This window comes from Chlorocebus sabaeus, chromosome 26 (assembly GCF_047675955.1).
Source record: "Chlorocebus sabaeus isolate Y175 chromosome 26, mChlSab1.0.hap1, whole genome shotgun sequence".
NCBI lineage: Eukaryota > Metazoa > Chordata > Mammalia > Primates > Cercopithecidae > Chlorocebus > Chlorocebus sabaeus.
Window position 1 is genome coordinate 17,851,261 of NC_132929.1, and position 21,908 is coordinate 17,873,168.

The 21,908-nt window shown below is 52.6% G+C and overlaps 1 protein-coding gene across 2 annotated transcripts in view; it reads right to left on the reverse strand.

Moving 5' to 3' along the window:
* The window catches only part of PLA2G4E (phospholipase A2 group IVE), a 62,954-nt gene that overhangs the window by 16,622 nt on the left and 24,424 nt on the right, over positions 1-21,908 (reverse strand). Inside the window, exons 1-10 of one of the 2 annotated variants that reach the window (XM_073012075.1) lie at positions 21,565-21,660; positions 14,333-14,405; positions 8,344-8,480; positions 6,595-6,726; positions 5,541-5,581; positions 3,154-3,196; positions 1,648-1,711; positions 593-771; positions 402-488; positions 8-45 (exon numbers count right to left, since the gene is read on the reverse strand). In XM_073012075.1, the coding sequence (XP_072868176.1) occupies positions 8-45; positions 402-488; positions 593-771; positions 1,648-1,711; positions 3,154-3,196; positions 5,541-5,581; positions 6,595-6,726; positions 8,344-8,480; positions 14,333-14,405; positions 21,565-21,660 (890 nt within the window). Of the gene's footprint in view, positions 1-7; positions 46-401; positions 489-592; positions 772-1,647; positions 1,712-3,153; positions 3,197-5,540; positions 5,582-6,594; positions 6,727-8,343; positions 8,481-14,332; positions 14,406-21,564; positions 21,661-21,908 lie in introns of those variants that run through there. The other variant, XM_008016926.3, reaches the window with a different exon arrangement.

Genomic DNA, 21,908 nt, shown 5'->3' on the forward strand with positions numbered 1-21,908 from the left:
ACTGTACCAGGGTGTAGACTTCATGTGTAATTCATAACTCTCGCCCTGGGGAGGGAAAGATGAAAAGCTTGTCAGAGGTGACAATTCAGAGCCAAGGGACCCCAGATCCATACTGTCCACCCAGACCCCACTCAGCACACACATGCACACACAGGCACCCCATCCCTGCTTCCCTCTTCTGGACACGATCTCCCCACCATCTTCAACTCAGCCTCGATACACTCTTTGGACCACACTGTAGCTCATCAGTCTCCTGCCTCACAAGACTCCTCCATCCTGCCTGAGGGAGACCCTCACAAGCCACCTTCCCTCTTGTGCCCTCCCCAGGCTCTCCCCATCTCCCTGCCACGGGAGCTCCAGGGAAAGTAACTCAAGGGCCCTTTCCAGACCCAGGCACTCACCACAGGCAGGGTCATCACCTGACCATCGGAAAGGCAGTCGAGGGGCTGGCTGACGGGGCCGTTCTTGTGAGAGCCGCAGCAGCAAAGCTGGAGGGATGGGCAGGTTCTGTGAGAGGGGCTGGGGGGGCTCCTCTGGCACCCCCCACTTGCCCCAGTCCCCCACACCTTCCCCAGTGTCGGCCGCCTTGTACCCCACAGCTCCAGTGACTCTTGGGCACTTCCACGTGCACCTGGGACTGGAAGTACTTGGGGTAGTGGAAGCAGGCAGAGGTTTGGAAGCAGGCAGAGGTTGGACAGCAGGGTTCCAAGCAGGGCCGGACACGCTGGGTGTTCTGAAAGGACTCGCTCACCATCACCAGAAGGTCCTTCACTGGGAGAGAGGTCAAGAGGGTGAGACCCCAGGAGCCTCTCACTCCCCACCCGCAACTTGGTCCAGCAAAAAGCCTATCTGGAGGTGTCCAGGAAGAGTTTAGAATCACCTGGGGCACTGGTTCAAATTCCCCAGAGACTGTCAATCTAGAGGGTAGGGCAGGGCCCAGGAACCTGCATTTTAATGAGGTTTATGAGGATGTGGACAAATGTAGTCCCCAGAAAACCCTTTGAGATGCTGAGAAGGTCCTCAGGACCAGTCCTTGGCTCAGCTTTGCCAGAAGATGCCCCAAAGTAACCTGCCCACTGCCGAGGAGGCAGGCCCTCAGCACACTGTCAGTTTTCAGGTAGATGCCTCTTCTGTCCTCCCTCCTTCCCTCATGTCTGGTAGCCTTGCATGGGCAACACGGGGGTGGGGGGTGGGGAGCAGGGTGGGGGTATGGTATTCATGGATCTCTTAGGTCTCTGCCAGCTCTAAAGTGCTAGGACCATTTGTGACCTGTGGTCTGCCTAGAGGAAGGGGCATAGTTAGAGGGGCCCTGGGCATCAGGTGCTGACCACCTCACTGACCCAGGCACTCTGAGGTCCTGACAGGGCACGGCACAGACAAGCATGGACAGAGGGGGCAGCACTGGGACTCCAGACCAGGGACATTCCAAGGTTATGTGGGTGCTTGGGAGAACGTGCCCTTTACAGAGCAGGCTGGGAGGCCAGGGCTCGTGACCCCTGGGGGTGAGATGATTCTGAGGAGTTGCGGCCAAGCTTTTGGTCCCCCTGAGCCCAGGAAAGCCCCGGACCAGGCGGAGTCTGACGCTCATGGGCTTTGGATGCAGCTCCCCCTTGTCTCCCAGTAGGCAGAAAAGGCAACGCAGCTCACTTTTCTCCCTCTTCCTCCGCCTCCTGGATTGTGCATGAACCTCCAGGCAGGAGACTTGTCGAGACTGTAAAACACAAGGGAGGGTCGCTGAGTGTCTGAGCACCAGCCACCTCCTTGCTCTTCCAGGCTGAAGGGAGAGGAAGGACCAGAGGATAAATTCAGCATTGGTCTGGCTGGGCTGATGCTGGAGAATGCAGAGTGTGTTGACCACGTTTTCTGAACCCAGTCAAGGCATGCCATCTCACTCAGAGGTAGGACACTTGACTATGAAGCTGTCCTAGGACGTCTAGGACCCACGGTCACAGTTTACTAGGGGTCAGGTCCTCAGCTGCAGGTCAGGGATCTGACCTGAGGGAATGTGCAACTCTGGGCTTTCAAAGTGAGAGCTTCCAACGAAACAGCCTTGTCAAGGTGCCGAGGCAGACCATACTCCTTTGCCACACATTCCCAAAGACTCTTCTTTTTGTGGAAGAGGTCTCCTTGAACCCTGAGGCACTGGATGCATTTAATTAAAATGCTGTACCAACAGCTAAAATATGAATTTTTGTTTTTGACACAGGGTCTCACTCTGTCACCCAGGCTGGAGTGCAGTGGCATAATCACAGCTCACTGCAGCCTCGACCTCCTGGGCTAAAGCAATCCTCCCACCTCAGCCTCCTGAGTAGCTGGGACTACAGACACATGTTACCATGCCTGGCTAATTTTTGTATTTTTTTATAGGGATGGAGTCTCACTATGTTACCCAGACTTGTTCTGAACTCCTGGGCTCAAGTGATCCCCCCACCTCGGCCTCTCGAAGTACTGGGATTATAGGCATAAGCTACCGTGACTGGCTATGAAACAATTTTTAATACAGAAATTGTGCATGTAGGCCAGGCATGGTGGCTCACACCTGTAATCCCAGCACTTTGGGAGGCTGAGGTGGGCAGATCGCTTGAGCTCAGGAGTTTGAAACCAGCTTGGGCAACATGTCAAAACTCCATCTCTACAAAATAAAAATACAAAATGCAAAATACAAAATAATAGCTGGGCATGGCAGTGTGCTTGAGCCCAGGAGGCAGAGGTTGAGGTGATCTGAGTTCGCAGCCCTGCATTTCAGCCCTGGGTGACAGAGTGAGACCTTGTCTCAAAAAAAAAAGGTAAATTGTGCTTGTAGAATGACTGGGGTCATGGGGTACAGGACCAAGACTGAGTCTGAGAGGAGGCTGCACTTAGTGGGTTCTTTTATTGGGGAGGTTCTTAAGGGGAAGGGTCACTTTTGGGATATGGAGTGCCAGGCCAGCGTGATGTCCCAGCTACCTCTTCCCTCTGTACAGAAGCCCCAGCTCATGCCCCATTTGGCTGTCTGTGCCCCATTTGGCTGGCCTCGATTAGTCTAACTCCTGCAGAGGTCAGGATAGGACAGAGACCAAGCTGGTCCCAGTGTTTTCTCCCCTGGTCCTGTTCCCCTGAGAGCAGCAGCCAGCTGTGGCCTCTGGAGCGACAGGAACCCAGGAAGACAATTACCACCAGCACGCCATTGGTGACGAGGGTCTCAGGTGGAGAGGGACTGAAAAACAAAAGGAGAACTCCTGGTCAATTCTAGCATTCTTGACTGGTTTCTTCTAACGGTGACAAAGGGAATGAATAGGGTCAATAACAGAATATCAGAGCCTTCTTTGTTCTCATAAAAAATGTTAGCTTCAGAAACCTTAGCCTTACAGGTTGTCAGGGAGGAAACTGGCACACATTTGAAACAGAATGTCCAGAAAAAAAATAGATTTATAGGTTAGAAGAGTAGGAGAGTTCAATTTTTGTTTTTAAGGATAACTGTTTTTTATGTCCAACCAGATGCAAATGCATGGGGTTAGAAGAATAAATAGGTTGCAAGAAATGGCTGCAACCTGCCAGCTACAGCAGACATAACAGTTTTGGTAGCAAAAATGATCCATTCTCCATTCTGTGCTTTATTGAACTTATGCATTTAACAGTCTGACCCAGCCGAGAGGGTGAATGTTAATTGCCCTTGTGTTATAAAGTTGAGAACATAAGCCTCCAAGACTTCAATTAGCCTGGCAGGGTCCACAGCATCCCTTGTCAAAATTAAGCCCAAGGTGACTGTGTCTCCAGATCAACTTTTTTGTTGTTGTTGAGAAGGAGTCTCACTCTGTTGCCCAGGCTGGAGTGCAATGGCGCGGTCTGGGCTCACTGCAACCTCTACCTCCTGGGTTCAAGCAATTCTCCTGCCTTAGCCTCCTGAGTAGCTGGGATTACAGGTGCGTGTCACCATGCCCAGCTAGTGTTTTGTATTTTAGTAGAGACAGGGTTTCACCAGATCAACTCTTATTACCAAGTGTGCCACGTTTCATTTTGGAAGCCACTTTCTAATTCAACCCAGGAGTTTTCTCCGCCCTCTAAAAATCCTGTCAAATCAAGAATTGGAGGGGAGAGCTTCGATTTTCTTCAGTGTGAAATACATAAAGTTGATCTTAATTTGCCAATCAGTTGTTGATGGGAAGTAAGTTCCCTCACATAGTTTGAAGATCCTCTAGGCAGAGGATTCTCTGAGTGGCAGCTGATGAACCCTGTTGTCCTGTCTCCCACCTGTCATCCTCCTTCTGTGCCTGGACTCATCACAAGTATGGGGGGCCCAGCCCTGCCAGGTGAAGAAGAAGGAAGAGTGCCCAGTTACAGGGCACTCTGCCCGGCCTGAGGCGGGATTTCTCCCTCCCTCCCTCCCTCCCTCCCTTCCTTCCTTCCTTCCTTCCTTCCTTCCTTCCTTCCTTCCTTCCTTCCTTCCTCCCTCCCTCCCTTCCTTCCCTCCCTCCCTCTTTGTTCTCTCCTTCCAGACCTCCAGTTCTCTGAGTCCTCAGCACAGTCATATCTCCAGGATCCTGGGTCATTTTCCTAATTGAAAATGATTGGGGCTGGGCACAGTGGCTCACGCCTGTAATCCCAGCACTTTGGGAGGCCAAGGTGGTCAGGAGTTCAAGACCAACATAGTGAAACCCCATCTCTACTAAAAATACAAAAATCAGCGTGGCATGGTGGTGCATGCCTGTAATTACAGCTGCTTGGGAGGTTGAGGGAGGAGAATCACTTGAATCTAGGAGGTGGAAGTTGCAGTAAGCTGAGATTGTGCCACTGTACTCCAGCCTGGATGACAGAGTGAAAAGAAAGAAAGAAAGAGAGAAAGAGAGAAAGAGAAAGAGAGAAAGAGAGAAAGAGAGAGAGAGAAAGAAAGAAAGAAAAAGAAAGAAAGAAAGAAAGAAAGAAAGAAAGAAAGAAAGAAAGAAAGAAAGAAAGAGAAAGAAAGAAAGAAAAAAAGAAACGGGGAGGGAAGGAGGGAGACAGGAAGGGGGAAAGGGAGGGAGGGACGGAGGAAGGAAGGCAAGCAGGCAAGAAAGAAGATTGGAAAGAACCCTGCAAGATGGGCCTGAGCCTCCCACTGATGTGGTTCCAGAGTTGGCTGCAGAGGGGGTGGCCTCTGCTTGTGGCCAGGGTTTGGGGTGTTTGTTCTAACAGTTCTGGTCAAGGAGGAGACCCCTGGGCTCTGACCTCTTTCTCAGCTGGGCCTCAACAAGGCCCCCATCGCCATGGTGGCAGGAAATCTTCCCAGAAGCCACCCTTGGGAATGCAGGGGGCCTGAGGCAGGCTATCTGGCCAGAGTACTAGATCCTTAAAGCAATGCTGAGGCCAGGAGAACTGGGTAAGTGCGGTGAGGCCCAGGCTCCTACACTATGGAGAAGCTCACAGGTGATTCTGATGCACTGTGAAGAGTCAGGGTTAGTGCCAGGAGTGAGACTGGAAGAGGGTGGGGCAGCATAAAGGCTGACCTGACTCTGAAATGCTAATTCCCAGAAGCCACTTGATGGCCAGGACCTTGGTGGACCCCAGGGCCCGGGCCTACTCACCTCTCCTCCAGCAGGAACTCCACCTCCAGCTCTTCCATGCCCTGGTAGGGAAGGGAGAGAAGGCGGCTGTGAGTGGTGTCTGCACATCTCTGCTGACCAGAACCCTTTGCCTCCCGGAGAGCCCCTGTGGACCTGCCTCTGTCCTTCCCCCACGGCTGCCTGCTGCCATGGAGTGCACTTGTGGTCTCCTCGGCCAATCTCTGTCCCCAAGTCTTTGACATCAGGAGCATCACTGACAGCCCAGGGGAGGTCGAGGTATGGAGCTGACCCCCAGCCCCAGCATGTGCGTTCCTCTGCCCCAGAACATCTCCTTTTTGTCACTTCCCTGGCTTCCCACTGCTCTTCTGCCTTCCCAAGGGGCTCAGTGCCTGTGGCAAGGGAGCGCTGAGATACGCCTTCAGAAAGCCCATTCCTTCCTTCACTGAGTCCCTCACACCTCTTGCTGTGTAACTGGAGGCAAGCCAGGGCCTCACTGGGCCTTCCTCTCCCCACCGAAATGTAAGCTAGGTGAGGGCAGGAATGCTAGTTCCCAAGGGGACGCAGTGCCTGGAACAGTGCCGGCCCCTCGAAGGCACTCAAGTGCTGGTTGAATGATTGAATGGACAGCATCCTGGGGGCTCCAGCTCCGGCTGTCTCTGATCTGCAGATTCGCCCGCCTTTACCCTCATCTGTCCTCTGTTCCTGGGGCCATCCCAGCAACGGGACTCTGAGGGAAGAAAAGGAGGGAAGGGAACCAAGGCTTACTGCATCTGCACTGTGTTCTGTGAACACTGCTAGTTGCCTGAATTATGGTTTCTTATTTAAGTCCCACAGCAACCTTCTGTGGTAGGTATTAGGATCACCCTTTTGTAGATGAGGAAACAGAAACTTAGGAAGTTATTTTTACAGCATCACATAGTGAGTGACAGTGCTGGGATTTAAACCAGCAGCACCATCTTTTCTCAACTTGACTGTGTACAGAGAGAAGACCCTGGGGAATGGCTTTGTGGGAATCAGCACCAGCTCTGGGGTTTTTATGAGGCTGGAGTCTGAGGGCCCAGACCCCTGCACCCACCTGCGGGTTGAGTGGAAACTTCACGTGGGTTTTCTTTCGGAAGCAGAGCTTGGTGAGGTCATAGAGAACTGTCAGGAGATGGTCATCTGGTGTCACTGTGTCTTCATCACAGACACTCAACTCTAGCACGTTCTAGGGGAGAAGGAAGGATGCCAGTCTGGTTACCATGGTTGCATTGACCCCTTCCCAGAACAAGGGGCCTGACCTCTGTCCTAGCAAGGAGGTAGGTCTGGGGGATGGGAGACAGCCCAGAAGTCCCTGCTCAGACGTGAGAGACATTTGTAGGGAAATGAATTAAGGAAGTAAAGTGTCTATTCCCTCTTTTCCAACTCCCTAAAGCCTTCTTGGTCTTCTGCTCTCTCTCTCCTAGTAGAGAATTTTGCCTCTTTTACAAGCTTGGCAAAGACCCGTGAAGTATGGAAGGATTTCGTTTCACCTGAGGGGAAGGATGGATGGGAAAGAGCAAGCAAGACCCCTGCCAAGATATAGAATGTGGCCAGCACTGGGCCCCTGGGCGCTGAAGACAGCCCCTTTGTGCTAGAAAATCCAGATCGGGGAAGCTAACATCTAACACTCCAGGGAGTGATGTGGCAAAGCTTGCAGGGATTCTGATAATTGGTGGGGTTGGGGTGAGGTGTGTGAACTCTATCCTTTGACTCATCAGCCCCTAGTAAGGTCTCATGGATGGTCCCAAAGCAGCTACCCTGTCATCTGGCTGAACTCTGAGGTCAATGTTCTCAGGTGACGTGGACTAATCTCCGAGGCCTCTTCATCCAAGGATCCTGGGAGAGGTGGGTTGAGGCTGCCTCTTAAATACATCTAGTGGACATAAGGTGGTTCTGGAGGTTCCCAGCTGGATGTGATTGTTGATCTTGTAATTACTAGAGACCCAAATATGTCCCAGAACCAACCCAGCAGCTCCACAATCCAAAGGAAGCTCAAATTTTGATTTCAAGATGGCAGACTGAACCCACATCCAAATCCTCCTCCCTTACCAAACTCACATGTATGATTGAAAAGGTATTTACGAAATAATAAGTATAAAGTCATTCTTAAAAACAAAAAGGATACATCATGTAACAAAAATAAAGAAGTATCCCTAAAACGTGGAGGCAGTAAGGTGGAGTTGTCAAGCCTCAAGCACCTCCAGACTGGGGCTGATGCCACTATGATGAGGCCAAATTTGTCTTAAGGGATCTCTTCTGAGGCTGTCACAACTCAGGATGCTTAAAGGATAATTATCCCATGGGAGATGTGAACTCAACTTAGAGTCATCATATATCTGAAGACCAATCCTATGAAACAACTCAACAAATAAAAGAATACATACCTAAAGAAATGGAAATAATAAAGCAATATGAAAAGAATTTAAGAGGCAGAGAACCCTCTGGCTGGAATTAGACTGGCCTCAGACCTAGTGAATAGAATGGTTCTTCCACTCTGTGTTTTCCCCTGCTTGGAGAAGACTCTGGAAACACAATGTTTTGGATTAAGAGACACCTAGTTTCAGCAACAATTAGGACAAGAGAGACCAGGATAAAAAGCTAGAAAGATAAATAGACTCAGAGAGGGGCAAACATGAGACAAGCAGAAGGAAGTGGTAGGTAAGTGGGAAGACAGGTTTGTAGGACAAGAAGTGGCAGAAAGAGAAACAAAGAGGCATGACACAGAGGCAAAGAGAAGGACAAGTGGGTGAGAGGGGAGTAGAAATGCAGACAGGGCAGACAGGTGCAGTCCTCCATGTCTCACCTTCACTTGGCTCTGGATCTGGAAGTTGAAGCTTTCATTCCACTCTGGGTTTGGGCAGTTGGAGATCGTCCTTGTCCTCAGCTTCTTCTGAGAGGCGGTGGGCAGCCAGAGGCTCACAAAACAGTCTGTCTGGCTCACTGTCCGAGAAAGATAAATGGAACCAATCCAGGTTCAGAGAGAACATGTGGAGTCAAAAGGGAGCTTCAGGCAAGCCTCTTCCAGAGCCAGGCCCCATCTCAGCTCCAGTTCCTCTCCTCACTCATGGGTCTAACTTTCCAGAGACCCAGATCCCCAAGAAGTCACAGACTGCAGGCTATGGATCTCACAGAGAGCGACCCAGTCCCACTGGCCATTCTCATAGACACAGATGGCCTCCGGCTCTTATTAGAAGCACCCTTGTCTCTGAGCAAACACCTGCTGGTTTGGGACAAGGTATAGTCACACAGTTTTCCCTCTGCCAAGGTAAGATCTGGAAGACCAGCCCCCAGGGGTCTGGATTACTTCTTGTCTTAGCCCAGGGACCAGGAAAACCAAAGTAGGGCCAAGCGCTCCCTCTGGGCTGCGGAGAAGTGAGGTTGAGAAGGAACAGTCTTTTGTGAGTCGGTCAAGAAGAAGGGCCCCAGTGGGCAAGGGCTTGAGTGAAACTAGCTCTTCAGCAAGATCGAGGAGCAGGAACCCCCATCTCCATATGGCTTAATGCCTCCACTGCATCCAGCCAGGCTCTTCATACCTACCCTGATTTACAGCGTGAGGTTATGGCCCAAGAAACCCTCCCCTCTGTGGCCATGTACTTCTTTTTCATCCTAAATGAACAACCCAAGGGTGATGTTGCTGGATATGCTCTGGAGAAGGAACAGAGACTTTGACTCCAACAAGCCCTCCCGAAATGACAGAAGGTCTCCTAAGTCTTCCACCTGGAGCAGCAGAAGGGATAGGGTGAAAATAGCAGTCCAGGCTGGCTCCCTGCTCTATTCTACCTGGGAGGAGGGAGGCGGAGGGGCCATGACTGCCCTTGTCACTCTCCTGGCAGTCAGTGAGGGTGAGTCCCAGGGTACACACCAGATACATAGGAAATGGTGAAAGCCAACACAGTTTCCAGTGTCAGAGAATCCTCTCGACAGTAAAGCTGGTGGGAGGATGGGAGTTCTACACTGGTAGGACTGATTCAAATTAGTTTTTAATTATTAATAGTCACTGATGAGAGTGGAGCCAGGGCTTTCTTCGCCCTACGTCGTCACCACACTGAAAGGTTTATCAGAATCAAGAGCCCTGATCTAAATCACAGGCGTTCCTAGCTTCTGATTTAATCCCTGAAGTCTGGTTGATCTTTGAGGCCTCATCATTTGGTGAATTGGAATTCACAGCCCTCCTCCTATTGAAGAAAGATGAGATAACACTACCCTTTAGATGTCATGATAATCACTTAATCCAAACAAAAAGAATGACTGAAACCCAACAGAATCAAAAGAAAATGATGACCTCATCACCCTCCTCTTCCCCTCTATGCTCTACCTGCTCTTCCTTACCATCACTCACGTGTCCAGGCCAGAAACCAGTGTCATCCTTGACTCTCACATTCAGTTGATTTAACCCTTTGTCTCTCTCGGGCCACCCAGCTTCTCATCTGTCCTGCCACTGCCCTGGTGTAGACCACCATAATCTCTGGGGCCACTTCCCAAATGGGCTTCCCATCTCCTGTCTTGCCCTACTCTAATATTTTCTCCACAGAGAAGCCACAGGGAGTTTTTTAGATATGACCGTGCCACTCCCCAACTTAAGATCCTCCAGGGGCTCCCTTCTGCCCTCAGGAAGGAGTCCCAGCCACTCAAAGCAGCTGTGCTGCTCACTTCCCCAACCTCAGCCTCATCTCTCCACCCTCCCTATACCACACCCCTGCCCTCTGTGTGTGAGCATGTGTACGTGTGCACACACGTATTCACACACATTTACACAGGTACGCATGCACTCAAACTTACACACACGCACTCACACTTCAGACTCCAGCCAAACACAGTCACTTGTATTCAAAAGTGCCTTTGCACATGTAGCTCCCTCTGCCCAGAACACTCTTCCACTTTCACCCACCCTTCTCCTGGCTAGCCCCTTGGGGCTTCAGAAGGAACCTCCTCTGGAAGCTTTCCCTGAGCACCCAAGTCTGGGCCAGGTACCCCTGAGCCCAGGGTCCTCTGTTGTTCCCCTGGGGAGCACCCCTATGCTGCACTGCAACAACAGGTAGACTCATCTGTCTCCATACACTGTGGCCACAGGATACAGGTACAGATACGTCACGGCAGATACAGGTAAGAGGTCAGCACGTCTCATTGCTCTGCTGGTAGGGAGACTCACCGGGGACCTGCTCAGCCCTCTTGAACCCCTCCCTTAGCTTTTCCAGAACACGGGCCCCTCCTCCTGGGCCTGGACCACACCCCTCAGGTCTGTCTCCTGTATGCTGGGAGCCTGCAGGCAGGGACCGGCCAGCTCTACACCTGCTGGCTCTGTAACGCGCTTCGCACGCACGATTTAATGGACCCTGTAAGAGTCCCTTCCCTCTAAAATTGTTTTCCTATCATCAGTCCATGCCTAAAATTCTCCCATGAAGCCCATTAAATAAAAACTCAGTAATTTTGGCCTAAGGCTTAAATGTCTAGTTAAGATAAAGAAATATTCCTGGCAGAGACAAGATTGATCAGACACCCACATTCCAAGCACTACTTTTTCAGTTCTTTTGCAGAGAGTTGCTTCCCCTGCCCACGCCCAGCAATGAATGGTTAGGCAACTGTGACCTGGTTCGGAGAATTTCATGGACGATGGGGATTTCCTAGGCACAGATAGGTTCTAATCCTTGTTCCTAGTGGAGTGACAGAGGCTTGGTCATCTGAATGACATGTCTCCTTTCCTGGAATGTGGGTGGCAGAGATGACGCAATCACCTCTATAGATGTTCAGAACTTTGTCTCTCTAATACCTCTGGAGACACCTGTCTGATATCCCTTGGGGTGCTGGTTTGGGTTTTAATTTGTTTTCCCAAGAGAAACAAAAACTCCTGGCCAGTGGGAGGTTTCCAGGCCTGATTGTCCCTCCGTCCTGGCCCAGGGCTTTTTTGGTTATCGAGAAGGAGTCAGCCCTGAATCTGAGTATTCACTGCCATTCGGCCTCTTCGAAATTTTAGGAAACTCAGGCACAAGTTACAAGACTAAATGGAAGTGCTGTTTATTTTGGATTCAAACTAGAAGGGAAAAATTGGGGACAAGGGTAACCCAGGACCTAAAAGACTTTGGGATAGTCTTAATCTAACCCAGGCAAGGTAGCAACACAGCCCAGCCTGCAGCAACTGTGGAATCCAGACTGGACATGACCGGGGCTGGCACCCCGAGATGCCACATGTGCCTTCTGCCTTGTTCCTCAGGGGAAATGCGGAAAACGTAAGCAACAAGGGGGTTTCCAAAGAGGACCAGGTATCGCCCAAAGGCAGCCTGCCTGCCTGAGGAGCATGTAGGGAAGGGAGGAGGAGGCTTGTAGAGCCAGACCACAGCCTGTTTCTCTAGCTGCCTGCCCTTCCTCACACCCCGTCACCTGCTGAGTGGCAGGTGTGGCAGGAAGAAGACAGAAGAAAGGGCCCTGGACAATAGGAGGTCTGGGCATGCAGGTGCAGGCATGCAGATGGGGGCATGAAGCCAGGTGACTGGAGGGGCTGATACAGATACATCTCAAAAGAAGTTGGAGGGCTGGGCGTAGTGGCTGATGCCTGTAATCCCAGCATTTTGGGAGGCTGAGACAGAGGATCACTTGAGCCCAGAAGTTTGAAACCAGCTTGGACAACATGATGAAACCCTGTCTCCACAAATAATTTTTTTTTTTTAAGTCAGCCAGTTGCGGTGGTGCATGCCTGTAGTCCCAGCTACTTGGCAGGCTGAGGTGGGAGGATCACCTGAGCCCAGGAGGTCGAGGCTGCAGTGAGATGAGATTGAGCCACTGCACTCCAGCCTGGGCAACAGAGTGAGACTCTGTCTCAGAATAAAATAAAATAAAATAAAATAAAATAAAATAAAATAAAATAAAATAAAATAAAATAAAATAAAATGAAAATGAAAAAGCAGAAGGAGTTGGAGGAAGGTAAGCACTGCTGTGGATATGTGGGAGCTGGACTGTCCCAAGGAGGAGGGTGAACTCTGCTTAAGAGTGGGAAGGTGTCCGATTGGCCACCGAGGTATGGACAAGAAAGGCAAGAGAGGTGGCCACGTCCCGGACCCAGAAGACATTCCCTGGCTCCTCAGATTGTTCACCGATGGGCTGGGAAAGACCCCAAGAAGCTTGAGGAAAAGTTCCTGGCCCTCTGGTTGGCCACTTGGCAGACACAGACCCAAACTAGAGGTTACTGGAGCCACTGCTGCTGGCGCAGGCTCTGGACATGTTGCCCTCCAGAGGCTCTGTCTCTGGAATCCTGCTTGGTCTCTTCGCTGTCTCTGGGGCTCAGGGCCCTCCCACACTCACCCATTCACACTTAGCCCTCCATTGGAGTGACAGCTTCCTACAAGTTCCCAGACTCTCTGCACCTGCACTCTAGCACAAGCTGCGTACAAGCCCTCAGGAAGTCATGCAATCTCTTCCTCAAGACCTCAGGCACCCCAACACTTTGAAGGCATCCAATCCCTCCTCTGCCTCACTTCCTGGTTCTCCACACCTGGCTTGCCTCCTCTCTTCCCACACTCTCCAGACCTGGGATCAGACCCTACTTCCCTCTTAGGCAATCGTTAACCTCTCATTGCAAAATGGGCCTCCAGGGCCTCTCCTCAAGTTGTTGGGAGCATCAGGTAGTGTGTGGATGTCTGGCCACAGGTCAGCCAGGCAGGTGCTTAGAGGGTGTGGGTCCCTCCCTCAGGACAGCCTCTCCCCAAGGTAGGGCTCCCAAGGCCTCTGGATGCTCAGGCCCTGCCCCTCTCAGACCCCAGGCTTTCTGTGCAGCTTTTCTTGGCCACTCCCAGCTCTCAGCGTTCTCCTCTGCCTCTAAACTCCCTGGTGACGAGAAGGAAATGCTGTCTCCTATTGTTCTATAACTGCTCTGGACATAGATAGCTCCTCTTGTTAAAATGTACACTCAATCTCAGGGCTCTGTGTCTTCTCTGCCCCTCTCAGGCCCTCCCTGGCCTTTGGGGATCCCTGTGGTCCTTGAGCCATTCCTGTGTGGTTACTGGTGAGCAGGGATGCTCCCCACCTGTGGGACCTGGACATAGAGCTTTTTCCCCTTGGGGGCCAGCTTCCTCTCTGGATGGGGCCAGGGGTGGGCAGTGTGGGGAGGGGCTTTCGGTTCTCATGATGTCTTAAAATGCCACCCAAAGACAGGGCTGGGGAGGATTCTGCCCACTGAGATGCCTCTATTGACCGCCGTGGCCTGGAAATGCAGCAGGCTCTGGGATGAAGCGGGAGGCTGGGGCTGCCAGGAACCAGCACTGCACAAACAGCCCTGCTAAGTCAAGCCACATCCACGGGCTGAACTGTAGAACCGGGGGCTGTGGGCTCTGGCATGGCCCCCAGAGCCTCGTTTCAGATCTGTCTTGAGAAGGGGCTCTGGGAGTCACCTGGCAGCTGGTTCCTTGATGCCTAAGCACCTCCCCTTCCGCTTCAGCCCAACAGGCCCTAAACGAAAGAAGGAGCAAGGAGTGCTCCGTGTGGGCAAAGCTGGTGCTCTTGGAAATCGATTCCAGGAAGAGAGAGTGGGGAGGAGACAGTGGGCAAACAGAGCTCTTGGGTAGTGCCAAGGGAAGAGCATGAATGAGGGGCCTGGAAGAGTGACAGAAACCCCAAAGTCTGAACTACAACTTCAGTACAGAACACACATGCATGCACATGCATGCACACACATACACTTATACACCATGCACGAGTGCACACACACACACACACGGATCCACCTGACCATTTCTCCAGCCAGGGCCTCTTCCATCCAGACCCTGTAAGCAGAGGAGAAAGAGAGAAACGAAGTGGATACTTACGCATATCAGCCTGCCGGACATTTTTCATCCGGATGACCCGCACTGTCAACAGGTAGCATGGAGACAGCCCCTCCTGTGGAAGGAGAGGACAGAGGACTCCGTCTTCAAGCATCACCCCAAGGCCATCTCCCAGGGGGAGACTTTCCCTCTGTGCCTCCCCACTTGCATTACAGCAACGCCCAGGCTGGTTTTCTTTTGTTTGAGACAGAGTTTCACTCTTGTTGCCCAGGCTAGAGTGCCATGGCACGATCTCGGCTCACTGCAACCTCTGCCTCCCAGGTTCCAGCAATTCTCCTGCCTCAGCCCCCCATGTAGCTGAGGTACAGGTGCCTGCCAGACACCCAGCTAATTTTTTGTAGTTTTAGTAGAGAGGAGGTTTTACCATATTGTCCGGGCTGGTCTTGAACTCCTGATGTCAGGTGATCCACCCACCTCAGCTTCCCAAAGTGCTGGGATTACAGGCGTGAGCCACCTTGCCAGGCTCCCCATGCTGTTTTGTCATTGTTTGCTGGGGTTTCTGTCTGTTCTTCAGCCTGGAAGGTCCTGGAAGCTCCAGAGAGCCTGGGACCCTGACTGGTTTTTCATCTTTGTACCTCCAGTACCTACAGCATGCTCATTTTTAGAAGGTGCTCAATACATGTGCATTAAGTGAGTGAATGAATGTCCCAGCCCCATGCACAGAATGAGTGCCCACGGCAAAGGAGTCCTGAGGTGTTCCCCTCTCCTTTCTTCACTGCTTATTAGCACTTTCCTCCTACTGTCCCATGTGCAGATATTTGCCCTTGCCCAGGCCAGATGGCAGCCTGCTTGGGAGGCAGGCACAGCGTGGCTGTGGGAAGGGGGTGGTGACAGACACTGATCACACACGGTCACATCTACTCACTGGGAGACCACGTGCCAGGGGCTCACCCCCACTGGTACTTATTTAGCTCCAGCCCAGACCTTTGCATCTCCTTTGCCCTTTGGGCCTCTTCCCCAGGGTATCCTCCCGCAAGTCCTTCTGGTCACTCTATTTTCCCTTCCCAGGAAACGTTCGCCTCTTGCCACTCCACCGTTTCTCACAAGAGGTCCTTGTGGAGTCTTGGCTGGTCTGCGATGACCTCTCTTTCCTGATGGCAAAAGCTCAAGTAGTCCTTGGTTTGATGACTGGCTCCTGTCCGACGCCTCTGCGGGTCACGATAACCCCAGGGGACCAGAGCCCTGAGGTGTCCCCCTCCCCTAGCACCTTGTCCTAACAACTGGGGTGCAGCAACACCCCCAGCGCTGCCCCCTCGGTGCTGATGGCTCCTCCTGACGTCCCACCCCTCTTCTAGTTCTGATCGCCTCCTGGGGGCTCTGCCATCATCTCAAGCCCATGTCCTCAAGGAACACCCAGAGCCCTCCCCGGGCCACAGTGTCCGGAGCAGTGGCTGTGGTTCCTTAAGGCCCCGCGCCCCTCCCAAGCTGCCCCAGCACTCTGAGTCTTGCAGCAGCCGCTGCTCTACTTTGTCCCCCTTGGATCCATCACTTTCTGCCTCCCAGAGGCCCTGAAACCACCTTTCCCAGCCGCACCAGCTTCTCCGGACCCTGCAGCTGCAGAGTGTTGCCGGATCATCCTTCCTGCCTACCAAGGGACCGCATCTCTCTCCCAGTGCCCCTCTGCCTGTTCACTCAGCCCCAGGCATTAAGCCCGTGGGAGCCGCTCTCGTTTCACCCCTCTCCTGGCCGGCAGAGCCTGTCTTCAGAGCTCAGGGCCTGCGCCCTCACTGGTGGGGCTCCCTTCCTCCGTTGCCCTGAGGGTGCCAGCCCTCTGATTGTTCCTCTGAATGAATGAACCATCTTCTAGAGTATATTTTTGAGCACCTATTGTGTGCCAGGCCCTATGCTAGATGCTGGGGAGTTAGGGGTGAATACGAGGCGGAGACAGAGAGGTTAAAGGCAACGGCAGCCAGTGGCTTTGATGAGGAGAGCAGGTCAAGCTGGCCACAGACTGTTGTTGTGAAGGCTTGGGGCCTCTTGCTGGCTGCAGAAGCCTCCCCACCATCAATCATGCTCCTGGACTCTGGAAACCTCTTCTGGTCCCTAGGGGCCCAAGGCTGCCGAAGTGAGGTGCATTTCCACTCGACTGGCACACCCTTGAAGGGGCAGTCTCGCGCCTGTTCTCTTCAGGAGTCCTGGTTCTATTCTTGGTTCATGCCTTTCCTGTTGGAATCTCAGGCCTTGAAGCCCCTTTGCTGAGAGTTTTATCCGGGCTTAGATGAGTCTTTGTTGTCACCCATTCCCTGCGTGGGCCCCTGGTAAATGCCCACCAACCGAATGTCTATATTTATAGAAGCCTCTGAACTGGCACCCTCAACACACCACCCTGCATGCTCTACTCCGCGTTGCCAGAATCACTTTATACCTTTTTAAGAGGATGCAATTCTTCTCTCTTTAAATACTGTTGGGATTGGGGACAGGGGAAACAAGGTATGAAGAAAAAAATTTCTATAATCCCACCACTCAGAGACAATCTTTTTATCTTTACTTTCTTTTTTTGTTTGAGACAGGGTCTCACTCTGTTGCCCAGGCTAGGCAATCTTTTGATGTTGGTCCTTTCAGACTTTCCTGGGGTTTCCTGGGGCTTAATTATTATTATTATTTTTTTTGGAGATGGAGCCTCACTCTGTCATACAGGCTGGAATGCAGTGGCAGGATCTCGGCTCACTGCAACCTCCACCTCGCAGGTTCAAGCAATTCTCCCTCATCAGCCTCTCGAGTAGCTGGACTACAGGCACTCACGACCACGCCCAGCTAATTTTTGTATTTTTAGTAGAGATGAAGTTTCACCATGTTGGCCAGGCTAGTCTCAAACTCCTGGTCTCAGGTGATTCTGCCTGCCTCAGCCTCCAAAAGCGCTGGGTTTGTAGGTGTGAGCCACCGCGCTCGGCCCCTGGGGTTTAATTCTGATCAGCAACAGAATGCCAATTCTGGGGAGGTCACGTTATTTAGCTCCTTTTAAGGTCTCCTCCTCTCCTCAACAGCTGCCTCAAAATCAGGGCAAAAGTCAAACTCACAGTCAATTATAGGTCTGGAGATTTATTTTTTGAGGTCAACTCTGCAATGTTGAACATTTCATGGTCAATAACTTGCTCTAACAGCATTCTGTTGAGAGCCGGAGATTTGGGCCAAAAGCCATGCACATTGCTTCTCTTCTGGTGCTGCAGACGCGGCTATGGCCTTTGGCCAGACCTCCGAGGCACGGTGCGCTCCTCCTTTCTCACTCTGCCTGAGCGCAGCATGCACCCTGGGCTGGCCCGGTGAGGAGGCAGGGTCAACTCTCACCAGCAAGCGGTTTTGGCAAAACCTGTGCCCACTGGCCCACTTTCTCAGAGGGCAACTAGAGTCCAAGCTGTGGGGGCTTCAGCCCAGGACGAGTCTGTCCTGAGGGATATTCCACAGTGTTTCAGGGCTCTGGACCCAGGTCTCGTGGTCCTCTCAGCCATCACAGCCCTTCTCCCGCCTCCAGGAGGGGCTGCCTGTGGCCCAGCCTGCGTCCTTCCATATCTGCTCTGGCAGGGAAGGCGTAGCCACACTCTCCCTCGGGACCTCCCTCCAGGTGTCCTGCCTTCCAGGACAAGTTCACTCGCATCATCTAACCTCAGTGCCTTCCAATGCAGGTGACCATTTCTTCCTGCTCTAACTCAGCAACAGTACCAGCTGGCATCTGCTGCGTGCCGGCCATACGCAGGTGCTGTGTACGGGTTCTCCGTACATGACCTTGCTTAATCCTTACAACCACCCACGAAGCAATTATTATTAGCCTCGTCTTTACAGACGGAGAATCAGAGGCTAAGCCCTTTGACGCCGGGCTCACAGCTAGAATCAGAGACATCCAATGCTACCTCTCAAGCCTGTGTTTCTCCCACTGGGATTATCTGTTTACTTGGCAAACAGGAAGACAAATGTTGCTTGCCCTCATCTCCTCTTCCTTGCTTTTCTTCTCCTTAAAACAATTTTTTTCTGACAGATTCTTCTTTTCACTCAGCACTTCCCCAAGGCTAAAAAATAACCACCAAACTCTGACAATTCTTCTATGGCCCGCACTCTTACTGGCTGTTTCTACCAGCGCATTCTAGGATATCCCTCTCTTTTTAAACAACTAGAGAACATCAGAGCTGTGAGGTTCTTGGAGAGGTCCCCACTTTCCAGTGGCCACAGATTGCTCCACTAGAGCCTCAGATCACACCCTCCAGCTCATGAATTTTCAGGAGAGACCCAGTTTTCAGGAGACAACCACATTTTGCCAGCACAGAATTGGGACTGGGAAGGGGGTTCGAGAGACATCCCAGCCAGGCCATGCCGGGAGGAAGGCAGCAGGAATATGGGACTTAGCTCTGGGGCCCAGATGCATTCCAGGAACCAGGTCTATGAGAAATGGCCTTCTTGGGTTGCAATGAATGTACCTATTTTGCTTCTGATATAATCTGTTCGATCAGTGTTGCTAGAGATGAGCAAAAATTCATGACCTGGAGGTAATTAATCTAGAGTGGAAAGATGCAACAGAGCAAAGCACAGTGTCTGTGATGTGTGTGTGGGAACCAGAAACCAGGGAGGCGGAGGAACCCACATTTACAGGGTTGCTCATGCTGTGGTAAGGGCCAAAGCTTTAAGGACTCTGACAAGCTCGTCTCTAGAACAGGATTCCCTGGCTGGGATTGGGTATCAGGGTGAAGAGTCAAAGTATTTAAGAACATACATGATCAGGCACCATGCCAGCTGGGCTGCAGCCCTGGAGTAGGGACAGGCATTCATCCTTCAGGGGGGCCCTGGGGTAAGGACAAGGGAGCACTTGGGGACTTGGAGCTCAAGGCAAGAACTGTTTGGCAAACCGTACAGAGGTATATTTAGCCACTTTGACAACCAGTACAGCTGGGACGGGGAGGACAGGCTGGACAGCAGTTTTCTGGGAAGCCAGGGGAGAGAGAGGGCCTCGCTACTCAGGCTGCAGACGCACAGTCCCAGCCCCCTCCCCAGCCTGGATTCTGGGGTTGATCTTGCCAGGACTCCACTGTCCCCTGGGGACCTACTGGGGACTGGGGGACCTTGCCAGCTTACGTGGAAAAGAGGCAGCCCCTTCAGTCTCAGGATTGGCTATGATGTAATCCAATGCTGCCCCTTCCCACTCCTGCTTTTATAGATATGACCTTCAGCAGGGGTGGGGGTGGGGAACAAAATGTATGACTCCGCTCTTGGCAGGCTCAACTGGGCTGTGCTCTAGGTGCTGTGCATATGCTCTTATCTAACCCTCCAACCACCGCCAAGGAAGGCATCATTATCCCTGCTTTACAGAGGGGAAGGCTGAGTTTAGAGAGATTACATCTCAAACAGGCTCACACAGTCCGGGAGTGGCAGAGCTGGGACTTGGGCGCAGGTCTCCAGGACCCATGCACTCCATCCACCTGGCTCTCACTCCATCCACCTGGCTCTCACTCCATCCACCTGGCTTTCACTGTGAATGTACAGCACCAGCTGGCAGCTTGCTCCAGGCCACATGCTAGACTAGTCAGTAGCAGAGACAGGAGGAAAAGCCTCAGCCTCCACATTGGAGCTCTCCCTATACCCCAAGAATCTAGCCATTACCACAAATCAGTCAGAAGAATACTTAATTACCGAAGGGCTCCCAGGGTCAGGCTCCTGGGTGGGAGTGGGGTCTGGGGAAGGGTCTGACAACCATGTTTCAGAAGTGGTGGGTCTGATGCCCATCCCTGGGTCAGACATACCCTCAGCAAACCATCCCATGAAGTCTGGGGAGCCTGGAGAGAGGGGAAGATGGCTCCTGGGGAGCCTGCAGGAACTCCCTCCCCAGGGCTTCTCAGGTCAGGCCAGGCGGGGTGATGCCACCTCCTCCTCCCTAGAGAGCTGGGTGTACCCTTCAGTTCCTTGCAACACCTGTGTCAGAGCTTAGACCAGCCAGGTGCTGTCTTCCAGAACATGTGGGCCCTCCTTTAAGGAGACCATTGGGAGGGGACATCATGGGACCCTAATACATGTCCCAGCCACTCTGAGCAACATCCCAGACTAAGTGTCACCTGGGAGGAGCTACTACAGCTGTTTTCCTTTTTATCACCAGGCTAGTTGAGTGGTCAGGGCAAGAAATCCCGCAGGGACAGATGCAGCTCATGGAGAGGCTCATGAAGCCACACTTGGGGCCTTGGGCTCTCAGCTGCTTCACTGCCCCCTTGGAGGTAAGCTCTGTCACCTCTGTGGAAGATCTCTCCTGGCCCAAGCTCTTGGAGGCTCAAAAAGATTGGCAGGAACAATAGCTGGCCAGAGGCCCTTCCAGCCACCCAAGTGCTGCAGGGAAACCAGGGCACACCCCAGGAGGCCGTGTCTACCTGGCTGGGCAGCGGGGGCACCGGCCACCACCCAGCACGGAGCTCCCTGCCTTGGGCTCCTTGGAGACTGAACAGGGTCTCCATCTGCCCCACCAAGAGACAAAGCACTTTCAGGGTATCACCCATGTCATTCGACGATTTAATTTGATCTGGGGAGGAGGCCCTGGGGAGGGGAATGAGGAAGAAGTGCTGCCTTCGAGGAGCCAACTAACGATCCTTCACTGCCCCCTTCAGACTGATCAGCCCCTTCAACCTGCCCCTATGGCAGATTGAAGCACTGAGGCCATCTCCCTATTGCCTAGATGGGGAAACAGAGGCAGGGCTGGTCTAGAGCCCTGGCAACCTGATCCATGAACCCAGAGGTCTCCCTGTGAGGCTGTGAGGAGTTGGATAGACCCAGGAACCTTGACTGTAAACCCAGGTGGGCAGCTGATGGCAACAGATTGACAATGCCACCAATTCTCACCATACACTACACCATACTCTCGCACAGCATAAGAGCTTAGGATGTTTGCAGGGTTAATACCTGCTTCCCATTAGGGCAGGCCAAATGTGGATCCCCCTGGCATACTGTCTACCCTGGGTGCTAGCCTGGCCCCAGGATGGCCCCAAGCCACTTCATGGTGCCTTGAAAAGCTTGAGGGTACTCTCAGCTGGGCCACCCATGCAGGAACCCTGGCCCCAACTGGGTAAACCACTTCCCCCAGGTTTTAGGATGAGGCTGCCTGAACCCAGGTCCCTGGGATGTCCAGTGCCTACCAGCCCTCCCTGAACCTCGTCTCCTGCCCCCAGCTCCCTACCCCTGCCCCTCACTTCCTGGCCATACCTCCCTAGCCCTCAGCCTCTGGCCCCAGCCACTGAGCACCCCTCCCTCACCTTCAAGGCACAGGTGGCTGAGGGCCTGCCATCTTCTGCTTGGCATGGGTCTGGCAGGGAGTGGGAGACCCAGGCGGGCATCTGCCTCAGGAGCATCACGGCAGCTCTCCAGCTGGGTGGCAAGATCAGTAACTTATACTCTGACTCAGAGCTCCACCCTCCTGGCCACAGCTTGGCAGTGGCTGGGATTGCTCTGGGAGTGGTTTGAGTGGGTAGACAGATACGGTGCTTGGGCCTAGATCTCTTCATATCAAGGCAATCACAGGTCTTCAGGTCATAGAAATACAGGGACCTGCAGGGCTCTGGGCCTTGGGGTCAGCAGTCCGTAGCCCCTAGCCACTCAG